The 20,027-nt window shown below is 43.1% G+C and overlaps 1 protein-coding gene across 6 annotated transcripts in view; it reads right to left on the bottom strand.

Moving 5' to 3' along the window:
- The window catches only part of dclk2a (doublecortin-like kinase 2a), a 353,107-nt gene extending 334,299 nt beyond the window's left edge, over window positions 1-18,808 (bottom strand). For all 6 annotated transcript variants that reach the window (XM_069926428.1, XM_069926430.1, XM_069926432.1 and 3 more), the window contains exon 1: window positions 17,689-18,808. In XM_069926428.1, the coding sequence (XP_069782529.1) occupies window positions 17,689-18,109 (421 nt within the window). In that variant the 5' untranslated portion in view covers window positions 18,110-18,808. The remainder of the gene's footprint in view (window positions 1-17,688) is intronic.
- Window positions 18,809-20,027: the final 1,219 nt, after the last annotated feature.

Genomic DNA, 20,027 nt, shown 5'->3' with positions numbered 1-20,027 from the left:
CTGAAACCCTCTGGGATCAGTTGAAGACTACCATACTGCAATCCACTGAAGAGGTACTGGGCTTCTCCTCCAGGAAAAACAAGGACTGGTTCGACGAAAACAGCCAGGAAATCCAGGAGCTGCTGGCAAAGAAGCGAGCTGCCCACCAGGCTCACCTTACAAAGCCGTCCTGTCCAGAGAAGAAACAAGCCTTCCGTCGCGCATGCAGCCATCTTCAGCAAAAACTCCGGGAGATCCAAAATGAGTGGTGGACTAGCCTCGCCAAGCGAACCCAGCTCAGCGCGGACATTGGCGACTTCAGGGGTTTCTACGAGGCTCTAAAGGCTGTGTACGGCCCCTCACCCCAAGTCCAAATCCCGCTGCGTAGCTCAGACGGCAAAGTCCTCCTCAGCGACAAGATCTCTATCCTCAACCGATGGTCAGAACACTTCCAATCTCTTTTCAGTGCCAACCGCTCAGTCCAAGATTCTGCCCTGCTCCAGTTCCCTCAACAGCCCCTAAGGTTAGAGCTGGATGAGGTCCTCACCCAGGATGAGACATATAAGGCAATCGAACAACTGAAAAGTGGCAAAGCAGCAGGTATGGATGGAATCCCCCCAGAGGTCTGGAAGGCTGGCGGTAAAACTCTGCATGTCAAACTGCATGAATTTTTCAAGCTTTGTTGGGACCAAGGAAAACTGCCTCAGGACCTTCGTGATGCCATCATCATCACCCTGTACAAAAACAAAGGCGAGAAATCAAACTGCTCAAACTACAGGGGAATCACGCTGCTCTCCATTGCAGGCAAAATCTTCGCTAGGATTCTCCTAAATAGAATAATACCTAGTGTCGCCGAGAATATTCTCCCAGAATCACAGTGCGGCTTTCGCGCAAACAGAGGAACTACTGACATGGTCTTTGCCCTCAGACAGCTCCAAGAAAAGTGCAGAGAACAAAACAAAGGACTCTACATCACCTTTGTTGACCTCACCAAAGCCTTCGACACCGTGAGCAGGAAAGGGCTTTGGCAAATACTAGAGCGCATCGGATGCCCCCCAAAGTTCCTCAACATGATCATCCAACTGCACGAAAACCAACAAGGTCGGGTCAGATACAGCAATGAGCTCTCTGAACCCTTCTCCATTAACAATGGCGTGAAGCAAGGCTGTGTTCTCACACCAACCCTCTTTTCAATCTTCTTCAGCATGATGCTGAACCAAGCCATGAAAGACCTCAACAATGAAGACGCTGTTTACATCCGGTACCGCACGGATGGCAGTCTCTTCAATCTGAGGCGCCTGCAAGCTCACACCAAGACACAAGCGAAACTTGTCCGTGAACTACTCTTTGCAGACGATGCCGCTTTAGTTGCCCATTCAGAGCCAGCTCTTCAGCGCTTGATGTCCTGTTTTGCGGAAACTGCCAAAATGTTTGGCCTGGAAGTCAGCCTGAAGAAAACTGAGGTCCTCCATCAGTCAGCTCCCCACCATGACTACCAGCCCCCCCACATCTCCATCGGGCACACAAAACTCAAAACGGTCAACCAGTTTACCTATCTCGGCTGCACCATTTCATCAGATGCAAGGATCGACAACGAGATAGACAACAGACTCGCCAAGGCAAATAGCGCCTTTGGAAGACTACACAAAAGAGTCTGGAAAAACACTAACTGAAAAACCTCACAAAGATAAGCGTATACAGAGCCGTTGTCATACCCACACTCCTGTTCGGCTCCGAATCATGGGTCCTTGACCGGCATCACCTACGGCTCCTAGAACACTTCCACCAGCGTTGTCTCCGCTCCATCCTCAACATTCATTGGAGCGCTTTCATCCCTAACGTCGAAGTACTCGAGATGGCAGAGGTCGACAGCATCGAGTCCACGCTGCTGAAGATCCAGCTGCGCTGGGTGGGTCACATCTCCAGAATGGAGGACCATCGCCTATCCAAGATCGTGTTATATGGCGAGCTCTCCACTGGCCACCGTGACAGAGGTGCACCAAAGAAAAGGTACAAGGACTGCCTAAAGAAATCTCTTGGTGCCTGCCACATTGACCACCGCCAGTGGGCTGATATCGCCTCAAACCGTGCATCTTGGCGCCTCACAGTTTGGCGCGCAGCAACCTCCTTTGAAGAAGACCGCAGAGCCCACCTCACTGATAAAAGGCAAAGGAGGAAAAACCCAACACCCAACCCCAACCAACTAATTTTCCCCTGCAACCGTGTCTGCCTGTCCCGCATCGGACTTGTCAGCCACAAACGAGCCTGCAGCTGACGTGGACATTTACCCCCTCCATAAATCTTCGTCCGCGAAGCCAAGCCAAAGAAAGAATTTTTATTGATCACTTAAGTTAAACTACATATTTTAATCCCCTAATTAATACATTTATATTTTATTTAATTTATGAGAAAATCTTTTCAAACCAAAATGCATGGAAATAAATGCAAATATCATGGTTGAGCAACACCAGGTAAAACAGCCACACATGTCTATAAATTGGACAAAAAAATACACTAATTCATCCTTTCATTGCAATTAAGTTCTTTCCTAAAATCTACTGATAACCACAAATAAAAAGAAAAAAGACAAATGACAGAACTCTTCAGTGTGTGGCTTATAACAAATTATCAGTACCAGAAGAGGAAATTTCAATGTTTCTTCAAAGCCTCAACATGAATGCTGCAGAATATATAGCTGAAAAGTAATTCATTTATTCTCTATTGAAATGTTGAAAAACCTGTTCTGTATCCTCGCCGTATTTTTTAATACCATGGCATCTATCTTATTTCAGTATTTTTAAACAATTGAGTTATTTCATTTTAGTCACAGAAATTCAGCATTCAAGGTTTCATGACTCAAAAGGAGGAAATGTGACATCAGCACTGAACCCTGTCATGTAAATCAGTTTCCTCCCCAGTGCTGACTATGAATTTGTTTGAGCCAGGAAATGTCCACTCCAGCAAGTTCTTCATAAAAAGTGCACTTCTTGTGTTGAAGAAAAATTTAGATAACTTGCAGGCTTGATATGAGCTTAAAATTGTGACTTTATTCATTGGAAAGTAGACGACTGAGAGGGGACTTGATAGAGGTATTTAAAATTATGAAAGGAATTGATAGACTAGACATAAACAGACTCTTTACCCTGAGGGCAGGGGAGGTTGGAACAAGAGGCCATGAGTTAAGGGTAAGGGAGCAACACTTTAGGAAAAATATTACAGGTGGCTTTTTCACTCAGCGAGTGGTGGCAGAATGGAATGAACTTCTGAATGAGATAGTTGCGGCAAGGTCCCTTCTGTCATTTAAGAGAAGGTTGGATGTGTACATGGAGGTGAGGGGTTTGGAGGGTTATTGGCAGCGAGCGGGAGGTTTGAGCTAGTGGAGTTGTTCTAGTGAACCGGTGCGGACTCGAAAGGCCGACATGGCCTGTTTCTGCTCCGTAAATGGTTATATGGTTATGTGGTTAAACGCATGAGAATTAGACAAAGAGAAGGGATTTAAAAGCAAAAAAAATACTGGAGATATTGAAACGTGAAATAAAACCAGAACATCACATCAGCAGAAAAACTAGTTAAGAGTAAGAGTCACATGACAATCATAAGTGTTTTAAGGAGCTATTTACAGGTGTAGAGACGAGAGAGATTTGGAAATAGTGGGATCAAGATAGCTGACAACTCAGGCACCTTGTGGATGGAGCAATAAATGGAGGTCAGAACCTCTGGAATGGAGCATTCAGGAAGCAATGGAGAATGTAGGATGAATTACTTTTGGGATTATTCCACCTTCTGATAAAAAGTAACAGTCTGGACAAGTGTACCAAGGGCATGATTCGACATTTGCAGAAAGACTTGAGACTGAGAAATATAATAAACAATGAGGAGGAGGAGGAGAAGCAGCAGAAACTTCACTGAGTCTGTTGCAAGTGAACTGCTGTTACTCTTCCAACAGGCATAGGAGCAAATAAAAGGGAGGTGGTCTCCAGCAAGCGGCCATTTTGGAAAAGCTGCCCTGATGTTGTAGGTCAAAGTGCGAGCTTTGGTGTACACGTGTTTCTGTGAGGAGGGTGAGCATCTTTAAGGTAAGGCAGGGTTAACATTTCCTCAGTCTGTTGGTCTGTTTGAGAGACAGTGACAGAGTCAGTAGAGTAGAATGCTCCTCCTGTGACATGAGAGAGCTGAGAGAACAGACTCGTATCCCTGACGACTGTGCCCCCAGGAAGTGTTTCCAGCTGCAGCTCTTTTCAGACCGCAAGGATCTGTCAGAGGGGCAGTTGGACACTGAAGAACAGGCAGAAGAGACAGAACGTCATAGATAAAGGTTTCGGATGGTGGTCCCCCTAAGTGGGCAGCCAGCAGAGACCGACACAAGAGAGACTGCAGGTGCTGGAATCTGGGACAAAAAAAAAAATCGCATTCAGCTGGTGGAACTGAGTGGGTTGAGCAGCATCAATGGGGGAAAACAAATGAACAATGTTTTTGGTCAGAGCCCTTCATCAAGATGAAGGATTTTGACACAAAATATTGACCCTTCTTTTTCTCGCACTGCTGCTGTTAAACCCACTCAGTTCCTCCAGGATATTGTTATTTGCTGCAAGCAGCAGGCAGTTGGATGGCCACCAGGAAAGGTGGATGTGGTTGGCAAAGAGTGTGGGATTCCCCTGTGGCCATCTCCCTGAGGTAGATTACTTTGGATATTGCTAGGGAAATGGCCTCTGAAAGGAGAGTAAGAGCAGCTGCAGAAAGGCCTGCTTCACATGGACTGGATCTGGTGAGAGCGGGGAGATTGTAGTGAAAGGTGACTCAATAATTAAAGGGACAGACAGGAGATCCTATGGCCGCGAACATGATTCCAGGATGGTATGTGGCTTCTCAGTTGCCACACACACAAATATGTGTCTGGTTGGTTGCAGAACATTTTCAATGAAATAGCCAGGGATTATTGGTATCGACCACAGAGGTAGAAAATGGGATGAGGTCCTGCGAATTAGGCCATTAGGTGGAAAGTTAAAAGGCAAGACCTCAAGGGTTGTTATCTCTGGCTTACTCCCATCATTACATGTTTGTGAGGATAGAGAAGTTGAATGTGTGGCTGAGGAGATGTTGCAGGAGAGAGAAATCTAGGTTCTTGAAACTTTGGGATCTCATCTGGGGCAAAGGTGACATGTACAAAATGCTGGGTTCCACCTGAAGTGGAGAAGACCAATATCCAGGTGGAGAGATTTGCTAATGTTACTTGGGAGGGCTGGAGGTCTTACCTCAAGAGGTTAGGACCCAAAGCAGTCATGTGACAGATAGGAAAGTTGAAGCAAATATGGAAGTTAACGTGAGCGAGTTCAGAGAGTAGGGCATGCAGGAACAGGACAGGCTGCAAGGAAGTCTGAGAATCAAAATTGCATTTCACAGGAAAGTAGATGAATTCCGATGCATTGAACTGGGATATGATTTCATATTACAGAACTATGGTTGCGAGATGGACGGGGCTGGCAGCTCAATATTCAGAAGTATACTTCTGTAGGCAACAGAAATATAGGTAAGAGAGAAGGGGGTGTTCGTTATGGCAGCACTTACAATATCCTGGGGTGGGAGTGGGGGGGAAATTGACAAATAAAGCCATGTGGTGTAATCTAAAAAATAAAAATAAACTTTGATGGGATTATATTCCAGACATTCCCAATTGTCAGTGGGAAATAGAGGGGAAAATTATAGTGGTGAATGCCAGCTCAATTTTAACATACAAGACAAATTTAGACAGGTACATGGAGAGGAAGGGTCTGAAGGGCTATGGACTGGGTGCAGGTCGGTGGGACTAGGCAGGAAAATAGTTCAGCACTGACTAGAAGGGCCAAAGAGCCTGTTTCTGTGCTGTAATGTTCTAGGATTCCATGGATCCAGTACACAAGAAAACACTTAATTTTAGGGCAAGGCTAATTTTGATGGCATTGGACTGGAACTTGGAATAGTTGAATGGGAGAGGCTTTTTGCAGGTAAGAGAATATTTGGCAAGTGGGTGGCTTTTAAAGTGAGGAAAGGAGAGCTCAGGGCCAACATGTGACTGTTAGGGGAAAAGATCAAAGCTGGCAGAATGAGCAAACTCTGAATGTGAAGAAATATTGAGGCTCTGGTCATGGAAAAGGTTTACATCAGGTAGAGGCAGTTAAGAAAAAAACAAACAAAAGAGTGAAATCAGGAGGGCAAAAGAGAGACATGAGATGGCATTGGCAGCTAATGTAAGGAGAATCCCAAGATATTCTATTTGTATATTTGGGGAAAAAAGGTAATTAGGCAGAGAAAAAGGAGCCTTAAAGGTTCAGCATAATCATCTATGTATGGAGCCCCAGGGGTTGGATGACATCCTAAATGAATAATTCTTGTCTGCATTTACCATGGAGAAAAACAGGGAAGAGAATGATGATGTCTTGAAATATATCCACATTACATAATAGGAACTGCTGGTGACCTGAAAGTGCATAAAAATTAGATAAATTCTTGGGCATACCCAGATGTATCCTTGATGCTATGGGAAGCTATGGAAGAAATTGCTGGGGTTGTGGGAGAGGTATATGTTTCACTGTTAGCATAGGTGAGGAAGCGGAAGACTGTAGGATGGCTAATGTTGTGCCTTTTTTTTTAAACAAGGTCTGCAAACCAAGGAACTTATGGGCAATGAGTCCAACATCAATGGGAGGGACTATTACTGGAGGGGACTCTGAGAGACAGGATCTACCTGCATTTGGAAAGGTAAGGACTGATTAGACATCAACAGCATGGCTTTGCACGTGGGAAATTGTGTCTCATAAATTCGATTTGAGATCTCTTGAAGAGGTAACCAAGAAGATGAATGAGGGGAGACTCAGCAGGTCAAACAGTATTCTTTATACTGTATAGCAAAGGTCAGAATACATAACCGACGTTTCAGACTTTTTTTATTTCAATATTAGAGAGCTGCCACAGGGATCAGTGTTCAGAACACCATTTTTCATTATCCATATTAATAATTTGGATGAGAATGTAGTTGGCATAGTTAGCAAGTTCACGGGTGAAATCAAAATTGGTGATTAAGTGGAGAGTGAAAAAGGTTATCTAAAATTGCAGCAAGACAATACGCTGTAGATCAACTGGAAATCTGGCCCATAAAACAGCAGATGAAAATTAACTTTGACAAGTATAAGGTGTTGGATTTTGGAAAGTTTAACCAGGGCAATACTTCCACAGTAAATGGCAGTGCCCTAAAGAATGCTGTAGAACTGAAAAAGAGCAAGAGTACAAGTTCATAGCTCCCTGAAAGTGTTGACACTGGTCAGTCAGGGCCCTAAGTACAAGAGTTGGGACATCATGTTACAACTGTGCAATATGTTGGTGAGCCTGAATTTAGAATATTGTATGCCATTAGGATCATCTAGCTATAGGAATCTGGAAACAGCTCAGAAAAGATTGACAAGGATGTAACCAGGATTGGAGGACTTCCTGCATCTGCACTCCCTATATCTTGACTGGATAGGATGGGGTTTTTCTCCATAGAATATAGGAGGCTGAGGGGTAATCTTCTATAGGTACAATCATGTGAGGCATGGATAAAGTGAATGGTTTCAGGGTCAGAGAGTCTAAAACTAAAGGGCAGAGATTTAAGATAAGGGGAAAGAATTTAAAGGGGTAGTGAAGGCTATTTTTTACATTTGTAATAGACATACTATATAAGGGATGAAGTTTTCCAGAGATTATCATTCATTTGGTAGGAAGAATGGGAATGAGAAAATAAAATAACATTAAATTGTATTATTTTAAAAGACTTGCAAAACCTGTGATGTCTGAGTTTAGCACACAATTGGAGAAAGTTTCTAAGAAAACACACATAATTGTGGCCTTACCAGAACTGAATTTCGACAACCCAACCTACTGGGAGAGGATTGCTGATCACAGATGGTAGTATTGTCATATGCTGCAGCATGTTTATAAGTCCATTGTATAACATAATAATTATAATTTCCTAGACCCATATCAAGGTGGACGATTACAATGAAAACGCAGGTTGACTCAATTTTGAATTTGCACTTTAAAACCACACCAAGCATTGCATTATTTGTCTCTGGAGCTGGTCAGACCACAAAAAGTTAAAAATAGACAGTAGATTCACACAAAGATTGCTCCAAGATCCAACACTGCATTACACAACAGTATTCTGGAACTGAACAACAGTGTATTATATACCCACTGTCTATTTCATCCCAGAACAAGATGTTGCTCCATCTAGTCAACAGAAGTCAGCAGAAGCATTAGGATAAACAGGTGCCTCATTCAGTGCTGCAAGTCCTTCAGTGATATCATTACATCCAAGTGTAATGATCCAGCCATCTGCAACATGGCTTGTGCTTTAACTTCAACCTCTAAGCTCTTCTCTAGATCACTATTCATTTGGTAGGGGGGCTATTCTTTTCTGCTGCTGTACTTTCTCATCTATCCAACCACCAAATGGCATTACACAATGATTTCATGCTGCCTTTTGTCTCTTTCAAAGTCACTGTTAACAGAAGATTTTACTTGCATCTGCTCAATGCATTCCATTATTCATTCATTTCTTCTTCCCCGCTTTGCAAGAAAAGAGAGCAGAGAACTCCTGTGGGGAACAGAAGTTGGTTCTCCAGGCACATTTGAAGTTGACTATCAAAAGTAGTGGAATGGAGCTCTCACAGTGATAAAACTACTTCATTCAAGCTTGCAACGCTTCATCATTTGGCTGAAGTTAGCAGCGATTTGAAAATTATCAGGGGCATTATGACCATCTTAGTGGTTTAAATCAATGTCTTTAAATCGACAAGTGGAACTTCATATCTCCCATAAGTGTTCATAAGGAGAAATTCCTCCTCAAGGATGCAAGTCCGGCATTGGAGGATTTGTGCTGACGATCTACCCACTCAAATACAAACAGCAGTCATCAGAATATACTGTGTGGTACCTGGTGATTTATACATCACTTCAGCAACTGTGACTGGTAGACACAAGGAGAGCCATGTGAAGTCTGCAATAGGGTTTATAACATGCTACAAGCTGTGTTTTGCTGGTCAAAGAATGTGTCACTAAAGGTCAGCAAACTTCTGTCCAGCAGCAAATGCTTTGTGAGCAGCTCCATCACGGAGTATTCGCATTATGAATCAATGCCATCTTTGAAAAGATGAGAGCTAATTCTAGCCTTGAAAAGTGTTAACAGTAAGAGATGGGGGTGCTTAGTTCAAAGATCCACATCCCTGTCAGAATCCCAAATACCTCCTCATATTCTGAGAGCAGGGTCTGTCCCTCCATTACTCCAGAAGACACAATCTATGGCAAGGTTTTCATAAGTTCCGATACTTAATATGCATCACCAAGGACACCCCAGCTATTACAGATTTGTTCACCCTGCCAAAAACTGAACTAAAACCACAATACTTACATTGTTTATGCTTTAGGAAGAGGAAGAATGACAATTTTAAATTGTGTGGTGATATGCATGTGGGAGCCTTCTGCAATGTTGAATTATTTGGTTTCAGTTTTTTAGGCTGACATTATTTTGTGTCCAACATTCATGGTTGCTGAAAAGCAAGTGGCTATTTAATGTGTGTAATGGGGAGATCATACACCAACCTGATAATGGTAAAGTGGAGAAGGCATTTTAGGTTTCTATTCACAACATCTTATCAGATGCTTGCATTTCTGGAGGTGAACGAATGGTTGGGTCACCTCAAGCAGCAAAGTATACAACTTTTCTGGCATTTGCCTGCATCTTCCTTCCTTTGATATATTTCCTTGGTTTCTCCACCAAAGAATATAAGAAACAGGAGTAGGGTACTTGCCCATCAATCCTGCGCCCGATTCAATAAAATCATAGCTGACCTGGCTACAGATTCAGTTCACTTATCTGTCTTAATTTAACATAACCCTTAATTTCCCGACTATTCAAGATCTATCTACCTACATCAAACATAAATTTAATGAGGCTGTATCTACTGTTTCATTAGGAAATGAGTTCCATACATTCACTATCTGAGAGGAAATGTTCTTCCTCATCTCCAGCGTAAATCTATTCCACCAAATCTTTAGGCTATATGCCCTAGTTTTAATTTCATCTGCCAGTGGAAACAACTTAACTGCTTCTATCTTACCTATTCCTTTTATAATTTGTATGTTTCTGTAAAATGCTACCTTCATCCCTCTAAACTCCAATGAGTGTAATCTCAGGCTACTCAATCTCTCCTCATAAATTAAACCCCTCATTTTAGGAATCAAGCTGGTGAACTTCCTATGCACTGGCTTCAAAGCCCATATATACAGAACTCGATGTGCAGCCTCACCAGTAGTCTGTACTGTTGCATCAGTACCTCCCTACTTTAAATTCAATTCCTCCAGCAATGAAAGGCAGCACCCCAATTGCCTTCTTGATTTTTTGCTGCCTGAAAAACTAGCCTTTGTGGTTCATATACAAGCACTTCCAGGTCTCACTGCACAACAGAATGCTGCAAATTGTCACTGTTAAAATTGTAGTCCGATATTCTATTTTTCCTTCCAAAGTAGATGACCTCTCATTTACTAATGACATACTCCATCTACTAGACCTTTTCCCACTTACTTAACCTATCGATATCTTCTACACAGTTCAGTTTTCCACTCAATTTAGTTTCAAAATATACTGCATTTTGGTCCCTTCCTACAAATTAATTATATACATATATTATGAACAGTTGAGGATACACCAATCCCTGTGGCACCTGTTACGAGCCCAAAGGACCCCAAAACCCAGCAGCAATTGATATTCACCATGACAAATGGTTACTTAAACAAAAGTTGTTTTTAATTATCTTTAAACATGAAAACAGAATCAAACTTTAACTTATCACTATTAACTTAACTACCCAACTTAACCCCCTTCTAATTCTAAGCGCACGTTTATGTAATGTGTGTGTAAATTTAAGAAAAGTTCTTTGGTTCACAGTTTAATCTCACTTCTCATTCTTCCAAGTTCTCTGGTTGCAGGCAATTCTTATACTGTGCACCGAATTTAACATGTATAAAGTTCACCAGGCTTTGGTGCTCGAAAGGAAAATGTTTACGGCTCAGGAAGGTTCTCATAGATTTGCAGAGAGAGTTGTTCCAGGATTTCCACAACTGAGGTACCATCATTAGTCACCTCAATGTCTTGCTGATGAAACTTGCCCCATCAGGGTTCTCCAGATGATGACCTCTTTCTTTCAGGCTATCATAGAGTTCCTTTCTGTTTCCCTTATTCCAAGAGAAACAGATAGTTCAGCTGTGTGTGTGTGTCTCTCTCTCTCCATTTCAGATTCCAGCTTCCAGCCACATGTCCTTCTCTCTCTCTCACTTGCAAAACCCCTCCTTCTCCAGCAAACAATAGGAGTCAGTCTTCTGCTCCCATCTGTTGTTTGAGGTAAACAAACCTCTCAGTGACCTTTGAATGAGCACTTTGCAGAGAGGTCATAAGTCTTGTAAAAATGTCCAACACAGACAACCTGTCTCCAGTCCATTCATTTCATGACATCATTTCAATTTACACCTACTTGTGAAATGTGCATAGCATTCTCCAGTTTCTGTAAAGTCACTGAATATGAATTCTTCAGTATTTCAAATAAGATCTATTTTAAAATGTGTGTATGTACTAATTTTACCAATTTATCTCCCAAACATTCCATCACACACCTCACTAACCAATGACTGCAAACCAGAGAAAAGTCCGTATATTGCATCTCTCTGCCATCTATTGGTTAACCAATTCTCTATCCATACATCCATTTCATATGAAGAAGTCTTTTTATGTGGCATCTTATCAAATGCCCTCTAGAAATCCAAGCATGCCACATCCACCTTTTCTCCTCTATCAACTGCATTCATTATATCCTCAAAAACTCCAGTAAATTAGTTAAACATGACCTGTCCTTTCTGAATCCATGCTGTGGTTACCTAATGGAACAATTTCTATCTAGATAGCTCGCTATTTATTCCTTAATGATAATATCAAGCATTTAACTGTCTATGAATGTAAACTAACTGGCCTATTGCTATCTGCCTACCTCCTTTTTTAAGAGGTTGTGTCATCCTGCCTGTGTCTTTCTCAATGATAATCAATGCTCTTCTCAAGACCCTGGTTGGTGTACATTGAAGTCTTTCCATATCAATCAAGGTACCGAAAATCAATGACTTTCTGTGTAAATCACCTTCCCCTGTGGCCGCAGGAAGAACCACATTTGCGCCCACACCTCCTCCCTCACCACCATTCGGGGCATAAACAGTCCCTTCAAGTGAAGCAACACTTCACTTGTGTATCCGCAGAAGTTATCTTTTGTGGCCTTCTCAACATCGGAGTGACTGGGCGCAGACTGGGAGATCACTTTGCTGAGCACCTTCACTCTATCCTCATCAGTGTCAGGGATCTCCTAGTGGTGAACCACTTTAATTCCATGCCCCACTCCCATGATCATATGTCTGTCCATGGTCTTGTGTACTATCTCACCAAGACCACCTGGAAATTGAAAGAACAACACTTGATTTTCCATCTGGGCACTCTCCACCAGATGGCATTAACATCAACCTCCAATTTCAGCTAGCCTACTCTCCATTCTCCCTCCCTTCCCTTTCCTCTGGCCTTTGGGACTTGCTCCTCTCTCCAACATTATGTTCGGGCGCATGCTGACATTCGTTCATATCTTGATGAAGGGTCACACCCGAAAAGTTAGTTATGTATCTTTATCTTTGCTACATACAGTACACTGTTTGACCAGCTGAGTTTCTCCAGCATTGTGTTTTTACTTCAACCAATGTGTCTGTAGACTTTTGTGCTTTAAATTTGTTCCATGGCATTCCTTACAGAGGTAGCAGTTTGTGCTTATTGTTAAGGTCCCACAATGAGGTTACCAGCTCATGAATACAAGAGCTACCTGGGAAACAGGGATATTTGGATATTACCTACTTGTTTTAAAAGTCTGGAAACTATTCCAATTAATGAATACACCTGGAGGTGCCCTGAAACCCACATGTGTACTGCCCTCTGGGAAGCCAATCAGAGTTGCAAATTTAAATATGTATTCAAGCTGACTGTGATGTTATGGACAATGTTGATGTACTTGCCATTGCCTGTGGGAAAGACATGTGTTACTGTCTGATATAGATATACAAGTGACCAATTGCAAGTCATCTCTGGCACAGTCCCGAAAGGATTCTGGCACATAGTTTAAGGGCCGTGATCATGCCCACAGATATCGGCAGACCACGCTTATTAAACTCAGCAGGCAGCCCGTCTTCTGAGAAGCTACAAAGTTTTGCACCATTTGCTAAAATACTCTGAATTGCTTCAAAGTTTGTTTCTATATCAGGAATGGCCTTCTGTCAAGACTCGATGTGCACAGCCTCCAGCACATCCAGATTCCAGAATTTGCAGCTTTTATGTTTTTCAATACAGGTATATTTTGAATATCATATGTACCATGGCCTTCATTACCCTTACTCAATGCAATATGATCCTGAATCATTCTAAGACTTACGATATATGTCAATATTTTAGCATCATCAACAGCTTTAAAGTTTTACTACTAGGCGGAACTTCATGGACTCTAGAAACTGCAGATCCTCATATCTTTGTCATGACTGAACGTTGTTTTCAATGTAAAACAGCATATTTTATGTGGCATTACTAGGCCTCTTGCAGGCACCTCAGATTGAAGAGACTGCCATTCGTGCGGTACCGGATGTAAACAACGTCTTCATTGTTGAGGTCTTTCATGGCTTGGTTCAGCATCATGCTGAAGAAGATTGAAAAGAGGGTTGGTGCGAGAACGCAGCCTTGCTTCACGCCATTGTTAATGGAGAAGGGTTCAGAGAGCTCATTGCTGTATCTGACCCGACCTTGTTGGTTTTCGTGCAGTTGGATAACCATGTTGAGGAACTTTGGGGGGCTCTTTGCAGACGATGCTGCGTTAGTTGCCCATTCAGAGCCAGCTCTTCAGCGCTTGACGTCCTGTTTTGCGGAAACTGCCAAAATGTTTGGCCTGGAAGTCAGCCTGAAGAAAACTGAGGTCCTTCATCAGCCAGCTCCCCACCATGACTACCAGCCCCCCCACATCTCCATCGGGCACACAAAACTCAAAACGGTCAACCAGTTTACCTATCTCGGCTGCACCATTTCATCGGATGCAAGGATCGACAACGAGATAAACAACAGACTCGCCAAGGCAAATAGCGCCTTTGGAAGACTACACAAAAGAGTCTGGAAAAACAACCAACTGAAAAACCTCACAAAGATTAGCGTATACAGAGCTGTTGTCATACCCACACTCTTGTTCGGCTCCGAATCATGGGTCCTCTACCGGCATCACCTACGGCTCCTAGAACGCTTCCACCAGCGTTGTCTCCGCTCCATCCTCAACATTCATTGGAGCAACTTCATCCCTAACATCGAAGTACTCGAGATGGCAGAGGCCGACAGCATCGAATCCACGCTGCTGAAGATCCAACTGCGCTGGGTAGGTCACGTCTCCAGAATGGAGGACCATCGCCTTCCCAAGATCGTGTTATATGGCGAGCTCTACACTGTCCACCATGACAGAGGTGCACCAAAGAAGAGGTACAAAGACTGCCTAAAGAAATCTCTTGGTGCCTGCCACATTGACCACCGCCAGTGGGCTGATATCGCCTCAAACCGTGCATCTTGGCGCCTCACAGTTTGGCGGGCAGCAACCTCCTTTGAAGAAGACCACAGAGCCCACCTCACTGACAGACAAAGGAGGAAAAACCCAACACCCAACCCCAACCAACCAATTTTCCCCTGCAACCGCTGCAACAGTGTCTGCCTGTCCCACATCGGACTTGTCAGCCACAAACGAGCCTGCAGCTGACGTGGACATTTACCCCTCCATAAATCTTCGTCTGCGAAGCCAAACCAAAGAGAGAAGAAGAGACTAGGCCTCCACTTTGCATTTGCAAACAGCCTACACTGTTATGCTGTTGTCCTAAACCAAAGCTTTCCCCAATGTGGTTGGCGATGCATAGCAAGTTGCCCACAGATTATGGCATGAATACTTCTATTGTTAACAAACAGAATATCGTTTGACACTCATCTGCAGCCCACGAATGATCAACTGGCTTACAGTTGTAGACATATTAACAGCATGCACCTTTTTTCTGCGATTGGTATTGATATTTTCCCTCTTATTACAGGTGCCAAAGAGTCCTATCATTAATTTAATTTCAATTTTACCAACAATATTAAAACTATTAAATCATATCTTCTAGAGTTAAACAAGAACATTTGCAGATGCTGGGGTCAAGTGAAATACACAACTATGCTGAATAAACCTAGCAGGTCTCACAGCATCCATAGGAAGTACAGGGTGAACAACATTTTGAGGTTGGTCCTTTGTCTTGATGTTGGTTACTCTTTCCTTCCTATGGATGCTGCATGCCGGTTGGGTTTCTACACTTGTGCACTGCAAATCATGTCTTCTCTTCTTTTTTGGGCTACACTACTAAAGTCTCTTGAAAACATTCGAAGTCCATTATGAACAGTAGAAAGAATTTCACACAATTAAACAAGGGAGATTGTTATATTAGTAGTGTTGCATTTATGAATAATTGTTCTTCATATTGCTGCTGTTTTGAGAGAAAACCATAGCCTTTGAGGACTCACCATAATTTTTCAAGTTGATGGCATTCCAATGACTCACAGCACACTAATTAGAATAGCAATAATTTGCACCTCACTATTAAGGTAATAATGCAACGTTACTTACTTCTCCAAGCCACTTCTAATTAATTAAATCTAGAACTCTCCATGTAATTGCATTTTAAAGGAGAATTGACTCAAAGATTTTTTAGCTTGTTGATAAAAATGATCAGAAAGTCAAAGGAGTCTGTTCTTTTCTATAAAAGAACGCTTATGTTTAAAGAAAGACTTCTTACCATAGATTTTCCTTCATTTTAAAATTAGTAACTTTGGTCAAAAAAATAGAAATGCTGAATTATTTGCCACAGGCGAGAGAGTAAAAACATGGATTCATATAAAATGAAAAACACACCATAGCAAGTTCTACAGACATACATTTGGGAAGAATATTCCATGCTACAAAGGAGATGAGAATGAGAGTAAAGAAGCCTCACTACATTTATAGAATTTCTCAGTGAACTTCTCCTGAAATATTTTGCCTGGTTTTGGTCTCTACTTAAGGAGTCCACCTGCCTTAGTCCAAATGTTATAGGGATTCAGTTGATTGACCCCCACCAAGTTGAGGGATTTGCCCTATGCGAGACTGTGGTGCACTGTTAGCCAGAATCAGACACACACAAAGATAAAGACTGAACAACAGGCTTTAATCCACAAAGACTTCCACAGAGCCAGGCTGGCTGAGGCTGCAGCAACTCTGAGTGAGGCCCCGGGAGGCCGGCGCAGGCTTATATCCCGGAGGGTGATTGACACCCGACCGGGTGGGGCTTGATCCATTCAGGCCAGGTGCTGTCCTGTGCAGGTACAGAGGTTGCCCCCTGCAGTAGACCGGTGGAGTACCACCACAGAGACTAATTATACAAGAGCTATTTTGCACGAGATAAGAAAGAAACAGTTGATCTCATGGAAACATTATACCAAAGGATCATGACAGGATAGATCATGGGATGAAGTTTCCCCAGGCTAAGAGTCATGAGGAAGGCCCACATGACTGACCAATTTGGAATTATTTGACCAATGTTTCAGTTCAAATGGCTGGGAGTCTGGAATTCTCTATTCCAGACAGCAGCAGAGGCTTAGTCATTGTATATTTATATAAAGATGAGTCAGGTATATTTTTCAGTGCTAGAGATGGATAAAGACAATGAAGGAACCAAGGTGGAAGAGCAGAATGTCAGATGGATCAGTCCTCCTCTTGCACTTCTTCTTGCGTTATTCTCAGATTTAACCTCTTCCTTCCTCTTTTTCAATTGGTTTAAAGATCATAAATAGCAGTACATGTATACCCCACTTTAGGTAGAGCATTCCTGTTCATCAACTGAAAATTCGTAATTACTATTGGAGGCCATTTTCATCAAAATGAACACCAATTTTAAACCCATCATTTGTTTGTAAAAGTGAACACAGGTTTCTTTGTATTAGCGAATTTTCGTAAAGTGGGATTTACCTGTATCGTGTGTTGGGAAAATCTCTTCCTGACTGCTCAATCGAGGAATTTGCACAATAATGAAAAGTATTACAATTTATCAAACCCAACAGATGGTGTTAGGCACAGGTAAAATAAAATCTAACTTAGAAAGCACAGGAACTACCATTAAAACCTCAATTCAAAAAATGGAGATATCAATAGAAATATCAATACTTTGGTATCATCTCCATTTTTTGATTATTCCAAAGTCAGAATCCACATCTCCTCCGCTGACTCTCTACTCACATTTTTGAACCTGCATTAATCAGTGGTGCTAATCTGGCAGAGATCATGTGGATGCTCAGATATTTAATTTCTAACCATCCATGAAATCGCATCAAGAACATGATTTTGTCCATTTTTATATACAGTATAAAAACTTTGGATGAAATTAGATGTATTTTTGAAAGATACATGGATATTGTCCATGACACTGCATTGGGCTTCGAATGTCATTTGCCTGAGTGCGCAAACCTGCTCAAGTTCAGAGTTCTGAGGGTCTGCTTTAGCAAAACCATGTGTGTGAAGATATTGCTCCTTCCTCACTTACCTTCCAGCAACTCATCCAGATTGGTGATCTTCTTGTTCCCATCGATACTGTAGATGGTCCTGACTCCTTGGGGCAAATTGACGTTATCTGAGAGCGACTTAGTCAGTTCCACCAGCAAAGCATCCAAGGACCTGAACCTATCCTGGGAGACCGCATACACGAGCCCCTTAAAGTAGCGGTCTCCATTCCTGTAAAAGCGGACCTTTTTCGCCTTTTTCTCCTGGCTGAGTGCTTGTAGCGTGCGGGTCCGGTAAAAGCTGCAGTGAGCACTGTGAGCGGGACTGGGTAGACCATTTCCTCGGGAGCTCGCCGCTCCTCCTCCTCCTCCTCCTCCGCCGCCACTTCCACGCCGAGACCCTCGGTGACCCCGGCTTCTCTCCTCAAAGTGCTCCAACTCAATACTCCGATCATGAGACATCATTAACAGCGACTCGAAAACCAATGAAAGCAACAATTTATTACGAGAGTTCCCACTGTCAAGCTGCTTTGATTGACAGCTGAAACACCACCTTCCCCATATTCAAGTGGAAGGTCACTCTTTATAATCCAATCATGGCTTTAAATTTCAAATAATCGAAATAATTATTTTTGTTATTAAATGAGAAATGCAGCGTAAAGCCAGGAGATCGTCTTGTTCACCAGAGACAATATGGGAGCGGGGGAGGGAGGGAGGGGGGCTCCTCAGGCTGTGGATCCGGGATGCAGCTCCTCTCTGTTCACGTCCTACATCGCTGTTGACGGGCCTGACCGGGTGTCCAACAATGAACAGGGAGCTCCGAGGAGGTTCCGTCGTGCACGCAGCCCAACCTCGGCCTTCTCCCACACGCGGCAGGCTGAGTCAACTGATGTGGGAGGGCGGGGGGGAGATGCACGGGATCCGGCAGGATGCTGTGGTCCACGGCCAGCTTCAGCGGCGAACGAAAGCGGTCAAATGTAGCTCCGAGATGGGCTTGGCGACTGGAGCAGAACGAGCGGCGGAGGGGTTCCTGCCCTCCGGATCGGGAGGGAGGGAGGGAGGGAGGGGGCGGCCGGATGATTTGCAGCCTCTCGCTCTCTACATGCAGCAAGAAAGAGATCGTTTGACTGTTGTAACACAAGTGTAAAAATTCATCCCCCCACCCCCCCCCCCCCCCCCCCTTTTTATTTTGATACCACTGCCGGTGTCGCAGCAGCAGAGATGTGGGCTGAGCCGCAGTGTGCGGAGGAACTCTGCGGCTCCACGCACACGCTCGCAGAAGAGCTCCCTCCAGGTCTTAGTGCCGCAGTCTCGCTTGGATCGTTGGCAAGCAAAACAATACCGTTAGATAATAGTACATTTGTTCTTTTCAATATTGAATGGCTTGGATTTTTTAATTGGGTTCCCACTATGGTTAAAAAAATGTCCCGAATGATGCTTCCCTGTTTGCTGACTGGTTCTCACGGACTGGTTTGACCTTCATATGCTGGAACCTTAGACCCCTGCAGAAGGTAGTCAGGTCCATCACAGCTCCGACCTCCCATCCATTTAAGAAAGGGGAGTAGTGCTAATTTTTTAGGTGTCGAAGCTGACAAAATGCCTGCCATTTCCTATATCCCCTTTATATATGTCACACCCAATTTGTGTACCTGCTCAGTACATGAATGGGGCAAAGAAGTTGCCTCTTCCATGAAATGTGCAGGTACACAAATTGGGAGTAACATATAGGGCTTCTTATGCTGTCAAGCACTAAACCAAGATGAAAGAAATACATGAATTCCAGAGCTCCACAGAAATATAGTGATAGTTAAGATATTAACAAGATTATAGCCGATCACCGCAGAGCCCACCTCACTGACAAAAGACAAAGGAGGAAAAACCCAACACCCAACCCCAACCCACCAATTTTCCCCTTGCAACCGCTGCAACCGTGTCTGCCTGTCCCGCATCGGACTTGTCAGCCACCAACGAGCCTGCAGCTGACGTGGACATTACCCCTCCATAAATCTTCGTCCGCGAAGCCAAGCCAAAGAATAACTGGAACAATAAAACATATAATACCTCATTTAATAATAAGTTGCACTTATTAATTATCATAGAATATAATTATCAACAAGAAAATAAAAAGACCACAATCATGTATTTTACCAATTTAAAACTAATTACCTATTGACTAAATGAGGAGTTTCACAATAACTTCCACTAAGGGTCATTAATAATATGTTTGAAGCAACTCTTATCCTGGTGTCTTCTGCTGATCTGTGGTACTGCAGCCATGATGTTGCATATGGCTCAGGATTCCACTGAATGAGAGGAGGTCCATGTAGTTTAACAAACAGAAGGACTGATACATAATTTATGAGAATTCTTGAGCGTGTTGTGA

Source organism: Narcine bancroftii, chromosome 3 (assembly GCF_036971445.1).
Source record: "Narcine bancroftii isolate sNarBan1 chromosome 3, sNarBan1.hap1, whole genome shotgun sequence".
Lineage (NCBI taxonomy): Eukaryota > Metazoa > Chordata > Chondrichthyes > Torpediniformes > Narcinidae > Narcine > Narcine bancroftii.
This window is presented reverse-complemented; position numbering and strand designations above follow the sequence as displayed.